Below are 17,326 nucleotides of genomic sequence, written 5' to 3' on the forward strand. Positions count from 1 at the left end.
GTATCTACTTGAGCTAAGAAGCACACTCTTCACAAGTATCATTTTATGTCCCATAGTCCAGTCTAATCTTTGTCTGAAGAGTTGGCCTTGGGAATGGTTTTAGTTCTGGGTTGACAGGGAGTCCGGGGGCCATGCTCTCTGGGGCTCCTCCAGTCTCTGTCAGACCATTAAGTCTGGTCTTCTTACTAGAATTTGAGTTCTGCACTCCACTTTTCTCCTGTTCCATCAGGGACTCTCTGTTGTGCTCCCTGTCGGGGCAGTCATTGGTGGTAGCCAGGCACCATCTAGTTCTTCTCGTCTTAGGCTGATGAAGTCTCTGGTTTATATGGCCCTGTCTGTCTCTTGGGCTAATACTTTTCTTTGTGACTTTAGTGTTCTTCATTCTCCTTTACTCCAGGTGGGCTGGGACAAACTGATGCATCTTAGATAGCCGCTTGCTAGCTTTTAAGACCTCAGACGCCACTCACAGAACATTTTCTTAATAAACTTTGTTATGCCAATTGACCTACATGTCCCCTGGAAGCATGGTCCCCAGACCCCCACCCCTGCTGCTCTGTCCCTCGAAGTGTTTGGTTGTATTCAAGAAACTTCTTAGCTTTGGTTTAGTCCAGTTGTGCTGACTTGCCCTGTAGTGTGTGCTGTCCTTCCCTTCACCTAAGATAATTCTTGTCTACTATCTAGTTAGTGAATAACCCTCTCCCTCCCTCCCCACCCTCGTAACCATCAAAGATCATTTTCTTCTGTTTAAACCTTTTCTTGAGTTCTTTTAAATAGTGGTCTTACATAGTATTTGTCCTTTTGTGACTGACTAAATTCACTCAACATAATGCCTTCCAGATTCCTCCATGTTATGTTTCATGGCTTCATTGTTGTTCTTTTTCATTGCATAGTATTCCATTGTGTGGATATACCATAATTTATCCATTCATCTGTTGATGGGCACCTAGGTTGTTTCCATCTTTTTGCTATCGTGAACAGTGCTACAGTGAACATGGGTGTGCATATATCTATTCGTGTGGTGGCTCTTATTTCTCTAGGATATATTCCAAGGAGTGGGATTGCTGGATCGTATGGTACTTCTACTTCTTTTTAAGGAAGTGCCAAATCAATTTTCAAAGAGGTTGTACCATTTTACATTCCCACCAACAGTGTATAAGTGTTCCAGTCTCTCCACAACCTCTCCAACATTTACTGTGTTTTTTAGATTAATGCTAGCCTTGTTGGGGTGAGATGGTATCTCATTGTAGTTTTGATTGCATTTCTCTAATGGCTAATGATCATGAGCATTTCTTCACGTGTCTGTTAGCCACCTGAATGTCTTTGGTGAAATGCCTGTTCATATCCTTTGCCTGGTTAGGGATCAATTCTGAGAACCACTAGTACAGCAGTGGTTCTCAAAATTTATTATACATAAGGATCACCTGGGGATCTTGTTAAACTATAGATTCTGATTTGGTATATCTGAGGTGGAAATGCAAATTCTTAGCAGGGGTTTGAACTGGTTTGAACCCCTGCTTCCAACTTAGGGGGCTCATCTTCCGGCACTCTGTCAAACAGTATTCTGTTATGATCCATAAGGTTTTCATTGGCTCATTTTTGGAAGTAGATCGCCAGGCTTTTCTTCCAAGTCTTATTCTGGAAGCTCCACCATGGGTGACCCTGCTGGTGTTTGAAATATTGGTGGCATAGCTTCCAGCATCACAGCAACATGCAAGCTACCACAGTGACAGACTGATGGTAGTGTCCCACTATAGGGGTTTATTTTTGGCCAGGACCTTAAAAGCATTTTGTGTATCTTAAATTCCTAAACACAGTAGCAATGAAGGAAAAGAATTGGGATTCTGAGATCAGACACTTCCTACCTTTGTGGAAACTAGTTTGGGGCAAGGTGCTGCATTAAGGACACCAAGGCAGAAAGGAGCTGGACTGAGATGCACCCCTCTTCTTTGAATGTCCCATCTTTCCATAGTTTTCTGCTTCTGGACGCTGAGTATGTCTCCTTGTCATTCCTCTAGTGTACTCACACGAACAGGTGATTTTCCTTGTATCCTTTAATCTTCACATACTGGACTGTGTGCATTTGAGGGTAGTGACCACATCTTACCCATCTTTGTATTTTGCACAGAGCTTAGTGCTCAATAAATGTTAATTGAATAAAGTTCTTAGGCAATAAAGAATTATAGATATCACCTTTGAGGAACCTGCCCAAATTCTATTCTTTTAAAGGTTCCTGCATGCCATCTTTTACACTGATTCTCTTGCCTTGTCTGTTTCAGTAAGAAACTCTCCTGATGGATCCTTCCTTTTCTTTTAATAACATCTCTTCATATTTTTCATCACTAATAATGTCCAAGCACCAAGCAGCTATTTGTCTTCTTTCTTTTTAGAATTAATTTTATTTTAATCAAAATGATATATGGATGCAGTTTTAAAAATCACATAGTAATAAGTGACCTAAAATGCCCTGCTGGTGCAGTGGTTAAGAGCTACGGCTGCTAACCAAAATGTTGACAGTTCGAATCCATTAGCCGCTCCTTGGAAACCCTAGGGGGCAGCTCTACTTTGTCCTATAGGGTCGCTATGAGTCGGAATCGACTCGAGGGCAACGGGTTAATGCAAAACAGCAGTATTCGGCCTCATCCCTCTCCAGCCTCTAGAGGCAGCCTTTAGTTCTGTTAGAGGGTTCTTCTGATATACATCTCCATTATTTTGAAATAATAGGCTTATTTTCCTGACTTATCAATTCTGCACATTATCTGTTGACTTCCTATTATGAAAGCTGTGTTAATAAGCTCTCTTTCATATCCCCTCTCTCCTGCTTTTCTCCTTCCACTGTCATTGAATCACACTTTTGTGGTTCAATCACGAAATCACTTGTGTGTGAACTTCTGGGTTCAATTAGTAGTCAGCTTTCATATAATAATGACGATGTACATTTTGTTCACTGATCAGTGAACTAATTCTGCCCTGCCCATGTGCACCTGAAGTTAATCATTGATACATGTTTTCATTTGTTTGGTTTCTACATACTTAGCTCTAATATTTTTTTTTTTCCTAAATGATCCATCTGATGTCACATACCTGTTAATATTTTTTTAAATGCTCAGAAACTCCCATAATGTATCCATTTAATTTTTTTATCCTGGAAACCTCCTTCCCACTGCTCTTTTCCTCCTGCTCCAGTCTGGGCTGGTTATATTCTAGGCCTGGTACTGACCTGTTGTCCTGGGACTTCTCTTTGGTTCTCTTCTGTGTTGGGTCCCCTCTTTCCATGATCCTATGTCTTCCTTTTTCTTGACTCACTCCTTGTTTTGCTGAAGTTTACTAAGAAAGGTGCATGAGAGGTATATTTTTTGTCTTTACATTAATGAAAATACCTATCTAATAGCCTCACATTTGATTGATGATTTGACTGGGTATAGAATTCTAAGTGGAAAATGATTTTCTGTTAGAACTTTTAAGGCATTTTCTCACTAGCTTTTAGCACTCACTGTTGCTGTTGAGAATCTGGTGACATTTTGTTTCATTATATGAAACCCATTATTATTTTTCTCTGGAAGCTTATAGGATCCTCTCTTTATTCTGAAATTTTACAATGATTGTATTGGATACTTAGTAGGTTGTTTTAATTTCAAGACTTGTGACTTTGAATTCTAGGAATTTTAATTGTATTATTTCTTTAATAATTTTATCCCTATGCCTTCCCTGTTTTTTGGGGGGACTCCTGTTGATCAGATGTTAGACTTTCTGGATTGATTTTCTAAGTTTCTAATCTTTTCTACTTTCCATCTCGATCTTTTATCACACTCTGTGAAGTTTTCTTGACATTATTTTACATTTCTATTTAGTTTTTCTAGTTATGAAATTTTGAACTTCTAATAGTCTTCTCTGGTTCTCTGGTTGTTCTTTTTTTTAGTAGTACACTCTTGTTGTTTTATGGACACAATCTCTTACACTCCTTTCTTAATATGATTTTTGCAAAAAAAAAAAAATTTTTTTTTTTTTTCCTGCTACCTGCCTTGGTTGCTGCTTCCTGAGCTTGTTTCCGTTCTGCTTGTTTGCACTTGTTTTGGTATCCTTCTTGTTAGAGTTTTTTTTTTAATATCTGGTGATCCTTGGCTTAAAACTCATTGCTGTTGAGTCAATACCAACTCATAGCAACCCTACAGGACAGAGGAGAACTGCCCCATAGCGTTTCCAAGGAGTGGCTGGTAGATTCGAACTGCCGACCTTTTGGTTAACATCCGAGCTCTTAACCACTGCACCTTGGTTATCCATTCATATTTAAGCTTGGGTGGGGCTTGTTGACTAGGGGCTTTCGTACTAGGTTTATCAAATCGTGAGCCTTTTAACTGGGGTCCTCTAGAGTCAGTGTCTGAAGGCTTTTCTCTGGACAGCACAGTGCACCGAGAGAGGAGCCCTTCAATCTCCTAAGAGGGTGCTGATGTGTTTGGTACTCTGGGAGCTGGGTGGGGAAGAAGGCTGAGTCCCACAATTCAACTTTCACTTAATCCTCATTTTCAGCCCCAAGATTAATTCTGTTCTCCACTGTGTCTGGATTTCCTGAGTCTGAAACCTGTCACGTTCAGTTTCTCCACAGGATAAACCCCTGTGACGGCACTGTGGGGGGGTGTCTGACACTTGGGTGTGCAGGATGGGAGAGGAGCTTGTTTTCAGCCCTGCACTTCCCTCCCTCTCCGCTACCCGGTACTTCCAAGCACTGAACCTTTCAGGGCTTCTGCTGGGGAAAATGGCCTTTCAGTGGTAACCCCTTTTGCGGGCCCTAAGTGCCTCCATTCTGGCAAATCAGTTATCACTGTTGCTCCTTTTCTGTTCTCTTTGAACTTGTGGGTTAACTCCCTTTTTATTTCTTTACTGTCATTCTGACGGAGGCTTGGGAAAGGAGATGAGGTAAATGCCAAGTTGAATGATCAGTCTTCTATGTTATAGGCTGAACCTCCTCGGAAGAGCAACTGGAGACAGAAGCACGAATCTTTTATCCGTACCCTCCGTCAGGCTCGAGAGGTCCAGCAGGTAATTGCCAAAGGTGGAAACCCCTCAGACTTGCCCCCCATCTTGCCTGCAGAAAATCCAGACTATATTCAGTGTCCTCACTGTAGCCGCCACTTTGCTCCCAAAGTGGCTGAGCGACACATTCCCAAATGTAAGACCGTCAAGAACCGTCCTCCGCCTCCAAGGAAGCATTACAGTTGAGCAGACAACAGTGGAAACCTCCTTGGATAGTGCAGAAGGCTCTGCTTCTCTTCAGCAGTAAATAGGAGGAAAGTAATTTGACGCAAAGCAGAAACAAAACTTTTACATCTCCCAGATCTGCCTGCAGAGCTGAAATCAGTGAAGAGAGATCCCACTGTTAAGCACAGAGGCTGAAGGAAGCCCCAGCTTCCCACTAAATTACCACCCAGGCTGGTGTGCCTTGTGTTATTTCCCCAAGAACTGATGATGGGTGAAGACACCTGAGTAGTGAGCAGCCCATATTAAAGCTCTTCTCTTGCAAGCCTGGCTTGTGGTTTGTGCTTGTGAAGTGCCTGCATTTGGTTGTGCCTTCTTGCCTCTGCCTCTGCCTCTATGCCTGTGGTTCTGATTAACTCTTTTTGCTCCTGCAAGATGGCTTATTAGGATGAGTTGGTGTCAGAGGATCAGGTCATCCAGATGGCATCTCTTATAAAAGAAGTGTAAGATTTTACCATAAGGCATTATTAATGGAAGTCTATCCTCAGCCTCCCTGGTGCATGGTCCTGGCCAAAAGCCAATGAAAGTAAGGTAACGGCACCAGCATATCCTAAACCTTCCCTATGATATACTTTGTAATGACGGGTACCTCATCTTTATGTACTTTACAGGGAAGGGATGGTGGGAAAGCACACTATACCTTCTGTAGTTGTTCTTTTCTAATGGGTTTCATGTGTAAAAAAAAAAGAAACCCTTACCTTCAGCTATTGCTAGCACTGCCTTTAGATCATGTTGACTGAATGGCTTTTTAAATGAGGTAGCAAAATCCCATCATCAAAGCAAGCTGGGACACTGCACAGTGTCACATGTCCCTGCCAATTATACCACAGTAAACTTTGAAGGGAAAAGGACCAGATCTTTTTAATGTTCTCTGTGTATAATAGTGCCTAGTGCATGCAACCTTTCTAATTAGGTCCTTGATAAATGGGTTTTAGGGATTTAAAATTAAATAAGATGTGTAAGTCCTAGACTTGCAGAATGGGAGAAGTGACAAGTTAATATCTGAGGGGGTAGCATCAGTTCAGACAGGAGTGGTGCTAGCACAACAGATAGGAAATACTGGTGGGATTATTATCCTGGGAGCATCACTCAAATTGTTTATTTAAAATACTGGAGAAAAACCACCCAACTTTAGCTGGGCAAAGGAATCACAGACAACTAAGCCATACTTTACTCATCAACAAATGGCCTCCTGCTCTTGTTCCATTTCCCTTTGCTGAGTGGCTGGCTAACAAACAGATCAGACCAATTTGAAATGCGACTTTAAGGATTTAGCAGCAAAGCTGCAGGACATGAGGCTGGGGATAGGGGGTAGGGGGTGGGATATACATATATAAAGAAGAGCATCTACTGAATTGCTTTGTGCTCTTTTGTTCCAGAGGGATAGAGGTATTACATACTGGCCCTTTGGTTGGCCCCTTAAAGAAACCTCTGGTGCTTCCATATACACTGGATATTTAATCCAATATGTCCATTCTCCAGGCAAGTTCAGTGAAGCACCACTTTCTTTCATACTTGATGGCCAAAGTGATTGATAGATGGCAAGAATGAGTTACGGCCAAGGTCACAAAGTGGACTGCTTTGCCCCACCAAAAAAAAACAAATCTGTTGCTGCGGAGTCAATTCATGACTCGTAGCGACCCTACAGGACAGAGGAGAATGGACCCATAAGGTTCCCAGGGTTGTAAATCTTTATGGAAGCAGAGTGCCACATCTTTCTCCCAAGGAGCAGCTGGTGGGTCCCAACTGCTGAGCTTTTGGTTCGCAGCCAAGTGTTTTAACCACTGCGCCACCAGGGCTCCTTGCTTTGCCCCACAGATATGTTTTATTTGGCTGGCACAGCATTAAAAATATGATCTGACATTTACAAATTGGGATATGGAGCATCTCTTAAAAAACTGGAAGCTCTGGAAACACTGGGCCAATTACCCTGCATAGCACCAGTTGGGTGCAGTTCAGAATCAACTGCTCCTTCTAACAGGACAGGAGCGCTCCAGATTGCCATGGCCCTCCTGGCCCACATCACTCACTCATCTGCCCACCCCTCAGACACCTGGGTTTGGGATCCATGATATCATCAGGACTCTCAGGGAGAACAAAAGTATGGGTGGGGAGTGCTTTCTACAGACACAAGGAAGCAGTTACTAATTCCTCTGTTGCTAGAGAAATAAGACAACAGTCAACACCTTAGTGTTCCCTTTGATCTCTAAATGTTTAGGCCTTGATTATATTAGAAATATCTATAAGTCTTTCAAATTTAGCTTGATCAGGTCTTTGGAAAGTGGTAAGGACCTTTTTTCTATCTAAGTCTCTTCCTGGATAGCACAGAGAATGATAACGGATAACGGAGAAATAGATGCTGCTAGTTAGTAGCCATACTTTATATTATGTCCAAGAATATTTAGAGCAAGTAAACATAAATTTTAAAGTTTAAAAGGTTAAGCAATGGGGAATACATGGTGAAATTCACATGGAAACATTTCAGTGTATGCAGATGTGCTGACATACTGTCGCTTAACAGCAGTGGAGTTTTGTATTTAATGGCAGAGGTAGCAGCGATGTGACATTCTCCCTAATGTTCATGATTATTTCCATAGTTAATCACGGAAGCAAGAGATGCTCTTTGGCTTTAAGGCCGGAGGGAACATGGCTCATAGTCCTGACTGTAGCCCACTTTGCCCAGACACGATTATGAATAATACTTCTTTTGAATGAATGGATTTGTTTAAAATATATCCTCACTCCTGAATTGTTCTATTATGAATATATCAGAATATATGGCAAATGTGAGTTTAAGGCAGCTTTTGCTTTCAACTTTAGTGAAATGCTAGGTCAAGAAAAGTTATGACTTGGTTGTGCTATGCCAAAAACAAAAACAAACCCGTTGCCGTGGAGTCAATTCCGACTCATACCGACCCTACAGGACAGAGTAGAACTGCCCCATAGAGTTTCCAAGGAGCGCCTGGTGGATTCGAACTACCAAGCATTTGGTTAGCAGCTATGGCACATAACCACTACACCACCAGGGTTTCCTGTCCTATGCCAGGAAGAGCAAATACAGTTCAGCCTCTTTGAAGGAAAACAGTTCTATAAACATAAACTGGCATTATCACTTGGGAAAGCCCAACTGAAGTTGAGAAGCACAAGAAATGATCCTTTCTCTTTTAATGGTTCATATTTTTCTCCCTCTGCACTTTCAATGCTATTTTTTTAGGGAAAAATATTTGGTAGTAGAAATGACTCTGCTGGCAAGAATAAGAAATGGGAAAGAAGCAAAAATTATTTCTGTGTAAGTGTTCTTGCACTGTTTCTGTTACAAGAACATTTATTTATTTATATAAAAAAATCACTGAATCGAAGATTCACGAAGGCCTAGAATCTGGACGTTTTATGCCCAGTGACTAAGGTCAACGCGCAGGCTTACTGAGGCATAGCACTGGTTGAGAGTTTAAATGTTTATTTAAAACAGAAACGCCAAACCACTCCACCCTCAACCTTTCAAACATTTGGCTAACAATAAGCTAGATCTTCAGCAACAATCTCAGAGCAGAGGAGTAACTCAGGATATATTATAACTCAAAAGCAATACTACTGGAAGACTTAAAACACCTAGCACTGCATGAAGAAGAAACATGGGAGAATATGTAAAAGGGAATTAGCAGCAGAAAATCATTCAAAGGCACTTCCACTGCCTTACCTTTCATTCTTCATCCAATGTACGGATACCTGCCACCTCTGAACTGGTTTCTGTTTGCATAGCTGTTTGGTGGGAAAAATCATACAGTTGTCCCAGGCACAATTCGGGAAAGTGCAAATTGTCTCTAAGGCACAGAACTTAAATTCTCAGCCAGATTAATAGTAAACCTAGACTTCCTAAGAGAACATGCCAGAACAAACAACCACAGTGTTCCACTGCTAGGGAATGACACCCTCGAGAACAACAGCAGGGCTCTGGGCCCTTCACTGTCACTTTCATCCCACAGTCTTAGCAACATGCCTGTGTCCCTCAGTCCCATGGCAGAAGCGATACTATGATTAACACCCAAACTGACCCTGCCTCTCAGGCCTGCTGAGATGGTGAGGGATACAGGAACATGAAAGGCCAGTCAGTCCTTAAAAAAATCAAAGTTGCATTTACATGATGAACCAAAACCCACTGCTAGGGTTTATAGCAAATCCCAAGTCCTCAGAATTTGTAACTTTAATCCAGGGATGGCTCCTTCCCTTATTTCAAGAACAAGCTTCAGTGATTACATTAGTACTGTTGTACTAGGCTTCCCAGAATTGAGAAAACAATGGGAACATCATACCAAAGATCCCACTGAACAGAGTTGCCCATACCCAGCATGGGGTTTTCCCGAGCAGCAGCCTTTACACCAATGGGTTAAGGGAAATGGCAAAATTTCCATTGCACAGGTCCTCTCACAGCCCTAAACAGATATCAAACATTCATTTTTTGGTTTAGGGAAAATGAAAATTTAGCTTTTGTAGGGAAGAAGGATGTGAGACTCATCAAAGCAGCCCCTGTAATCCAAACTACTAAAGGAGCATTTCACAAGGCTAGGTGGAAATACAAAGCTTACATCCTTAGAGAAACCATCAAATGCTTGCTCAGAATTTTATCTGTGAAGTTTTGTTCTTTTCGGATACTATTTCTCTCTTTGGGCATGTTTGCTCCTGTCTACAAGGACACAATGAGTACAAGATCAGAAGTAAGCTCTCAGCCAATTCCTTTCACTTGGCAGGTTCTATCTGTTCTGGTAGACTCCAGGGACTCCCAGAGTTTGGTACCTGCTTTGGGCCACTCAAGTAGGAAAGATGATAAAGATTCACCAGTTACAATGATACGGGCTTCATAAAACACCAAAAGGGGAAAAATACTGACTAGACATACAGAAACGGAGTGGTTGGGGCTGCTGATGTCAATATTAGAACGCTAAGAACCATGGAGGCAGAGGTGCAAACCTTCTCTGAGTCACTCTAGGCCTCTCCAAGGTACAAGCAGAGGCAGCTAAAGGAGGACCTCCTCTCCTCTCGTGATTTTCTCTTAGGGCCATTCCTACTGCCCCACTGACTCAATTCTTCACCTCATCTCTTAGTGGTATCTTCCAAAGCTAGGAAATCCCATACTGCATCGGCCACAACCTGAAGCTGTGTGATGAGGAGGGACCTGCCCGTCCTTCTCTACTTCTCACTGACAACATTTCAATCAATCCTCAGAGGAAAAGCAATCTAAGCCCACTTCTCCTCCTAAAGCATTTAGCTGCACGAAGTAACTGAACTTTCTGAAAACAAGCCCTAGGTTGACTCCACCAGACATATTTTCCTGGGCTCAGAGTTCCTGAGAGGGCTCAGCACACTTCAACACTGTCCAGATGACCCTGGATGGGCCACACCTGGTTCCAGCCCACCCCAGCTTTACATTTGTCCCTCCGCCACTCAGAGGTGCAATGCCTGGTGTTGAATTCCCAAGGCAGCTTCCAATTAATGGTGAAAATGATAAATGGGATATAAGCTGCTACCAGCGCAATTAAGGTGAGCATTGTGTCTCCTCTTCAAAGGTGGGATCACCAGATGAGGTACAGAGCTGCTATTGCTATGGCAGTCACTGAGGACAAAGCCAGGGCCACGCGGCCCTTCTATTCTCCAAAACAATAAAATCACTCCTAGATCCTATCTAAAAGGCAATGCCACTCTCCACATGTACATGGAAAGTGCTTCAGAGCCTCCGCCTTGTGCTCCTTGTCTGCAAGTGAACGAAGCCAGGAAAGCTGCTCTCTGCATTCGGTAAGTGTGCTGTGAAGTTCTTTGGACCCCAGTTTCCTGGGGCTATACAGGCTCAAGAGACTAGAGGCTGGATCGACAGGAGTCTGTTCCCAGGAGGCACCAGGAATCCGAATCTAAGTCAGGCTTTGGATCTACTTCCATTTCTTCCTTTGCTGTCTGAGTTCCTTTGGAATGCATCCTCACCTGTCCAGATAAGACACAGTTCCGCATTAATAACAGCGCCACCTAAACACAGCAGTCTTGCCAGTCAAGACTACATTATCTTCAATTCCAACGTCTAGCCACAGTCTTGTGAGGTGCTCTATATCACACCCTTAGATGAAGTCCACACATTTACATGTGCTGCAGGTAAGGTGACCAACTGTCTTGGTTTGCCCAGGACTACAGGGTTTTCTGAAATACAGAACTCTTGGATTTAAAACTGGAGCAGTCCTGGGCAAAACAATTCTCCTGCCTGCTCCAGCTGTCAATTACCCCATATTTACCTCAAGTGCGTATACTCCTTTCCAAAGTACTTTCATAGACATTCTTTCAGTTATTCCTCAAAACAACCATACAAAGTGGGTATTATTCTTCTGGTTGAAAAACCAGGGCTCAAGAAACAAAGTAATTTGTCCAAACACATACAGTTGGTAAATGACAAAGCCAACAGATGAACTCTGTTTCCTTACTCCTAGTTTACTCTATATAGAGCAATTGATTATTATGATTATTATTGCAAGTAGTGAAGTATTTTTACCAAAAATGTTAAACTTGAATGTAATCAAGCCTTTAAATCTAACTTCCAGTTTACAGAAAAGACAGGGTGACAGAAGAACAAATTGACACCTCAAGAAAACAAAACAAATCCAGAATATGGGACAATCTATTATATATCTGGCCTGGCTTCAACAATTCATTATCATAAAAATATATTAAACAAAACTGGTGGTGGTGGTGGGAATTGTCTAGTTGAAAAGACTTGAGACATAATCAAATGTAATGTGGGGTTCCTGACTGGATTCTGGACCCTGCGGGAAAACTTGAATGTTAACTGGGTATTGGGTGAGAATTGAGACTATTAGTATTAATTTGTTCAGATATGATAAAAGAGTTGTGGTTATCCAAGAGAATGTCTTTATTTTTGTAGATGCATAATGAAGTATTTAGGGGTGAGCTGGAATCGACTTGATGGCAAAGGGTTTTTTCTTTCCTGGTATCATGATTTTTATAATTTAAAATGGTTCGGTAAAATAAATAAAATGTATATATTTATATACACACATATTTGAAGCAAATATAGCAACATGTTAACCATTGAATCTAGGTGGTAGATATATGGGTGATCACTGTATTGTAATATTTAAAATATTACATACTAAAAAGTAAAAGAAAAAACAATGGAAGAAGTTGGGTGATGAAAGTAACTCAATCCAGGCACCTGAACAAGGCCCAAGGGTTCTGGGATTAACTATAAAAGTTATATCATTAAGAGGTAAGTACCTACAAAGAAATAAGCCTATTTTTAGCCCTTGGTGTTTTCTTTCTGTGATTCCTCAAAACAGACTTAGAAAATGAATTATTTTTTTAAGGCTCTCACCTGCTGCCCTCCCTCCAATTTCTTGTTCTGGAGCTGGGTAAAAATCTGGAGGTTTTCTCGCTGTAGCTTCTGTTGTTCAGCCAGACACTTTAACACCAAACCCTGCAATCTCTCAACCTCTACCTGCAGAGTGCTGCATGCACAGGTGGGGGGTGTCAGCGGTGTTCCCTTCCCAGCACAAGTTACTGCAGGAGTCAGCCGAGGAGGCTGCAGGGACAAGAGAGAGAGATCGCAGGAGGTCCTGCCCAATTCCCACAGGTCCCTAATCCAAACTTCCTTCAAGTACACTCAAATTTTACTTTTAAAGTAACAAGATAAAACACGGAAGTATATATAAAAGAAACAAAAGCACCAGGATTACAACAGCAGCTGACTCTAACATAACAGGGCAAGGGAACTCTCAGTGCCTCAGTCTCCATGTGCTAAGAACAATAATCATCGATTTTGGGGGACTTCGTGAAAAATTTTAAAGTGCATTAACATCCTCTCATTTAAAATGCTGAAGTGGGGGAAAAGCGTAATTTGGTTTAGAACAAGTCCTTCTGATGCAGTGAGGATACTGTGTCCTTCTGACTGAAGTTAGGGCACTGTGATCCACAGGGTCAATATTCAGGAGATAGAGTGGATCATAATTAAGAAGAGATTTGAGAGGTGTTCAGTAAACAGGGCGACCAAAGCAATTCTAGAAGGTTAACTGACAGGACTTCAAACAGTCACCTTAAAGTTTCACAGGTTTTATTACCTTTTCTGGAAAGCTTTTCAATGATCCCAGTCTGGATCTTTCTTCCTTCTACTGTATTTTGCTTATAGCAGAGATGGGCAAAATCCAGCCTACTGAGTTTTTGTAAATACAGTTTTACTGAAACATAGGCATACTCATTCATTACTTATTACCTGTGACTACTTTTGTGCTACAATGGCATAGTTGAGTAGTCATAAAAAGAGTGTACAGCCTGCAAACCCTACAATAATTACTATGTGACCCTTTATAGAAAAAGTTTGATGACCCTGGCTTACAGTTTTATTGACCACAATTTGGTTTCTATCAAGGTTAGATGTACACGTGCTGCTCCCTCACTAGACGACAACAACAAGAATTACTACTTACTTATATTTAGAGTCTTCTACTCAATCTAGCAGTGTCATGCTTACTAAACTGAATCTGGATTTTGGAATTTCAGTTTTGGTATTTTTGAGGCAGAGAGAAGAGAAAGACAATCCTCTGGTGTAGAAAGGCATTAGCCTGTCAGAAATGTGAAAGGGTAAATACCTTTCCAAGCAACTCAGTGTAGCCTTGGGAGAGGCTTTAAGCACTACTGAACAAGACAGTATAATGAGTTGATGCAGGGCAGCAGGGAGACCAATGAAGACACAGGAGTTGACAGTGAGGCCAGAACTGGGCTGAGCTCACAGCAACTGTTTACCTTGTTGTGATTCAAAGGCAAAAAGCTCAGTTACCCAGGCAACTACTGGAGGCTTGTGTTCCAAAGGAGCTTCAGAGGCCACTTTGAGTCCTTGTAGCTCTTCATAGGGCAGGGTATCTTTCTCAGATTCTGAAAAAGCTGCACTCAGGGGAGAGGGGCTGTCAGGCATGGGGATGAATTCTGCGTTTTCCAGCTCCTAGGTACATGAGAAAGAATCTTAGCAGTTCTGTTTGCAGCAATTTACTTTCTCTCAAGTTCCCTTCTCTCTCTCTTGCTATAGCTTTCACTGTCATGCCACCAGCACCCTCTAGTGGGCAGAACTGTTGTGGTTAACAACATTATCTACCCCTATTTGCTGACAACTTGCCATCTCTCCTCAGAGGATTGACAGTGATGCAAATGCAAATTCAAAGTCAAGAACACAGTCTGGAGTGTCCCCAACATACTTGTTCTACATATTCAGCGAGGTGGGAAGCTCTGAGATGGTAGCAGTGAGGGAGACTGCCAGGCTGCTAAGGGCCGGGGCTGGAACTAGACAGAGCAGTGCACCGTTTCCTCCTCTCATACTCCTCAAATAACTATCAAATTTAGTCCTTCTGGAACATACTTTTTTTCTTTGGTAAAAAATTTAAGATTTCACAGACTGTAAATTTCACTGTAGAAAATGAACAAATATAAATAGGCAAAAGAAAACAATAAAAACCACCAGTAACTCTGTCATTCAGAGATAACCAGTTAAAATTTTCAATATACTATACAGATTTGTAGACATGCTTCTATACATTACAATTATTTTCTAGAAAAAAAGAGACCATACTGCTCAGATACTCCATCCTTTTCTGCATATCACTATGTTGTGAACAACTTTCCACATAAATAAATACTCTCTAACATTTTACTGTCTGCACCTCAATTTCTTAAACCATTTCCATGATGTAAGGCATTTCAACTGCCCCAATATTCCACTTCTATAAACTACAGTAAAAAATCTATAAGCTTAATCTTTGCTCACATACAAAAACTGCCTTCAAGGAAGGTTGTATTAATTTATATTCACTTAAGTAATATGGGTATGAGAACATTTTATATATCATTTTGTTGGGAAGGAAAAAATGGGATACTTGGTAGAAATATTTCCAGGCAGAAATCAGAAAACTAGACATCTGCTCCAAGATAGCTTAATAGGACATAAGAAACTAAGAGATCCTGACAGCTCCTTTCTTCTCCTTGCAAAGGGCCTGATATTTTATCTAACCTGCCTCTGCCAAAGCAATTACCTTTCGAAGCCAGCCAGGACAGGAGCTGCTGGCCCCACTACTGATCCCCATGGCCTCAGTGGGACTGATTAAACCTTCCATTCCTCGGTCTGCTTCCATTGTTCCTCGGAAGCCTCTACTTGGATCAGGAGTTTCAGATTCCTGCCGACTGTCCTCTTCTTCACCGCCACCGCCGCCACTTCCTGGGCTGGAGCTTTGAACCACTGACAAATATACAGCACAGAGGGAGAGAGCTTTGCTATGAGACAAGAAATATGTACCATCCTCTTGTCCCACCTACCCCAGGAAAACCAATCAGTTTTTGTCAAGTTGATTCTGACTCAGGGCGACCTCATGAGTGTCAGAGTAGAACTATATTCTAATGGCTGGTTTTTTCGAAGTAGATCACCAGGCCTTTCTTCCAAGGTGCCTCTGGGTGGACTTGAACTGCCAATCTTTAGGTCAGCAGCCAAAAGCATTAACCATATGCACTAACCAGGGACTCGCACCCTTGGAAAGGTTCCTAGAATTGCATAACGTGGAATGGCAACAGTGCAAGTCAGATACGTGGGGCTAAATTTTTAGTTTTTAGCATAAGGTATTTGTATATTAATATCTTCATAATGATGATTCACTTCTACTTCCCACACTTACTTATCCCTATATCCATAGCAGATTATCAGTGTTCTAAAGCAGTATTGAACAACTGCCCTAGCCACAACTCACCAAATCTAACATCCATGCTTACTCTGCTTTTTTTTGTTAAACAACAAAAATTTATTCTCACAGTTCTGGAGCTAGAAGTCTGAAAACAAGGTGTCAGCAGGGCCAAAGTTACACTTTCAAAATTATCATCTTTTAAATGGTGCTTTAAATGAAATTTATATTTTGAGTAAAATGATGCAGGAACAAAATTCAATATGCCTAATGTTCTTTCTGCGATAAAGAGCAGATGAAACAAGATGAGAGATATGCTGCTAACTGCTGAAGCTGGGTGGTGGGTACACTATTCTCTCTGCTTTTGCATGTATACTTCACTTCTTTAACAGGCATATTCAGAGTCCAGCATCCTCCACAGACATTCATCTTATCTAAAAAGCTCTTTAACATTTGAGCCAAATACCTTTGAAAGTTGCCAAATAAACTCACCACCAAAACTCCCTTTCTGGAGAAACACCCAAGTGGTCAATTCTTCAACATTTATGTGAGGATTAAATGCTTTGAGTACTCGCTACTGTCAAGTCAATTCTGACTCATAGCGCCCCTATAGGACAGAGAAGAATTGCCCCACAGGGTTTCCAAGGCTGTAATTTTTATGCAGGCCGACTGCCGCCATCTTTCTCCGGCGGAGTGGCTGTTCGGTTCAAATTGCCGACCTTTCAGTTAGCAGCCTGTGTCACCAGGACTCTTTTTCTGAGGACTATTTATATGAATTTTTAAAATATGGCTGGTTCCTTCATATCATTCAGCACATTTCAAGTTACCCAGATGGATTAGCTCATGTGTGGTAAAGAAATGAAACTGAATTTTAATATGGGCTAAAGGAAAACCATTAAGAAACTGAATTTGCCGAAACTAAAAAACAAACAACTGCCTGGTATGATCTAAGGTTAACTGTAAGGGACTGTTTGCAATCACCTGCTATCCTGGATTGAGGACAGAGTGTGCCACACTATGATCCTACTGAAGCAGCAGAACAGAAAACGCCAAGACAAGCTCTGAAGCTTGCCTGTTTTAAATGGATTTTAAAAATTATGTTACATTTGAGATATACATAAGACTATTTTTAATATATATGTAAGTCTTGATGCCTAACAATAAAATAAACATATGCGGCTCTACCACCTGAAGAACAAGAACTGTGCTATCCACTAGCCATATGTGGTTATTCAATTCCTCAGTCACATTAGCTACTTTTCAAGTGCTCAATAGTCATATGTGGCTAGTGGCTACTATACTGGACAGCACAGATATAAAACATTTCCATTATTGCAGAAAGATCTATTAGACAGTGCTGAACTAGAACATTA

General features: G+C 41.4%; 2 protein-coding genes across 4 annotated transcripts in view; one reads left to right on the forward strand and one right to left on the reverse strand.

Annotated features, from left to right (window-relative positions):
• ZC2HC1C (zinc finger C2HC-type containing 1C) overlaps positions 1-6,546 on the forward strand; it is an 11,333-nt gene extending 4,787 nt beyond the window's left edge. Inside the window, exon 3 of the mRNA XM_004371119.2 lies at positions 4,951-6,546. Within this exon, the coding sequence (XP_004371176.1) occupies positions 4,951-5,214 (264 nt within the window). The 3' untranslated portion in view covers positions 5,215-6,546. The remainder of the gene's footprint in view (positions 1-4,950) is intronic.
• A 430-nt stretch (positions 6,547-6,976) lies between these two features.
• The window catches only part of NEK9 (NIMA related kinase 9), a 53,338-nt gene continuing 42,988 nt past the window's right edge, over positions 6,977-17,326 (reverse strand). For all 3 annotated transcript variants that reach the window (XM_004371053.2, XM_023726393.1, XM_023726395.1), the window contains 4 exons: positions 15,318-15,520; positions 14,075-14,236; positions 12,617-12,823; positions 6,977-11,220 (listed from right to left, as the gene is read on the reverse strand). In XM_004371053.2, coding sequence (XP_004371110.1) covers positions 11,098-11,220; positions 12,617-12,823; positions 14,075-14,236; positions 15,318-15,520 — 695 coding nt within the window. In that variant the 3' untranslated portion in view covers positions 6,977-11,097. The remainder of the gene's footprint in view (positions 11,221-12,616; positions 12,824-14,074; positions 14,237-15,317; positions 15,521-17,326) is intronic.

The sequence above is a fragment of the Trichechus manatus genome, unplaced genomic scaffold (assembly GCF_000243295.1).
Source record: "Trichechus manatus latirostris isolate Lorelei unplaced genomic scaffold, TriManLat1.0 scaffold00010, whole genome shotgun sequence".
NCBI lineage: Eukaryota > Metazoa > Chordata > Mammalia > Sirenia > Trichechidae > Trichechus > Trichechus manatus.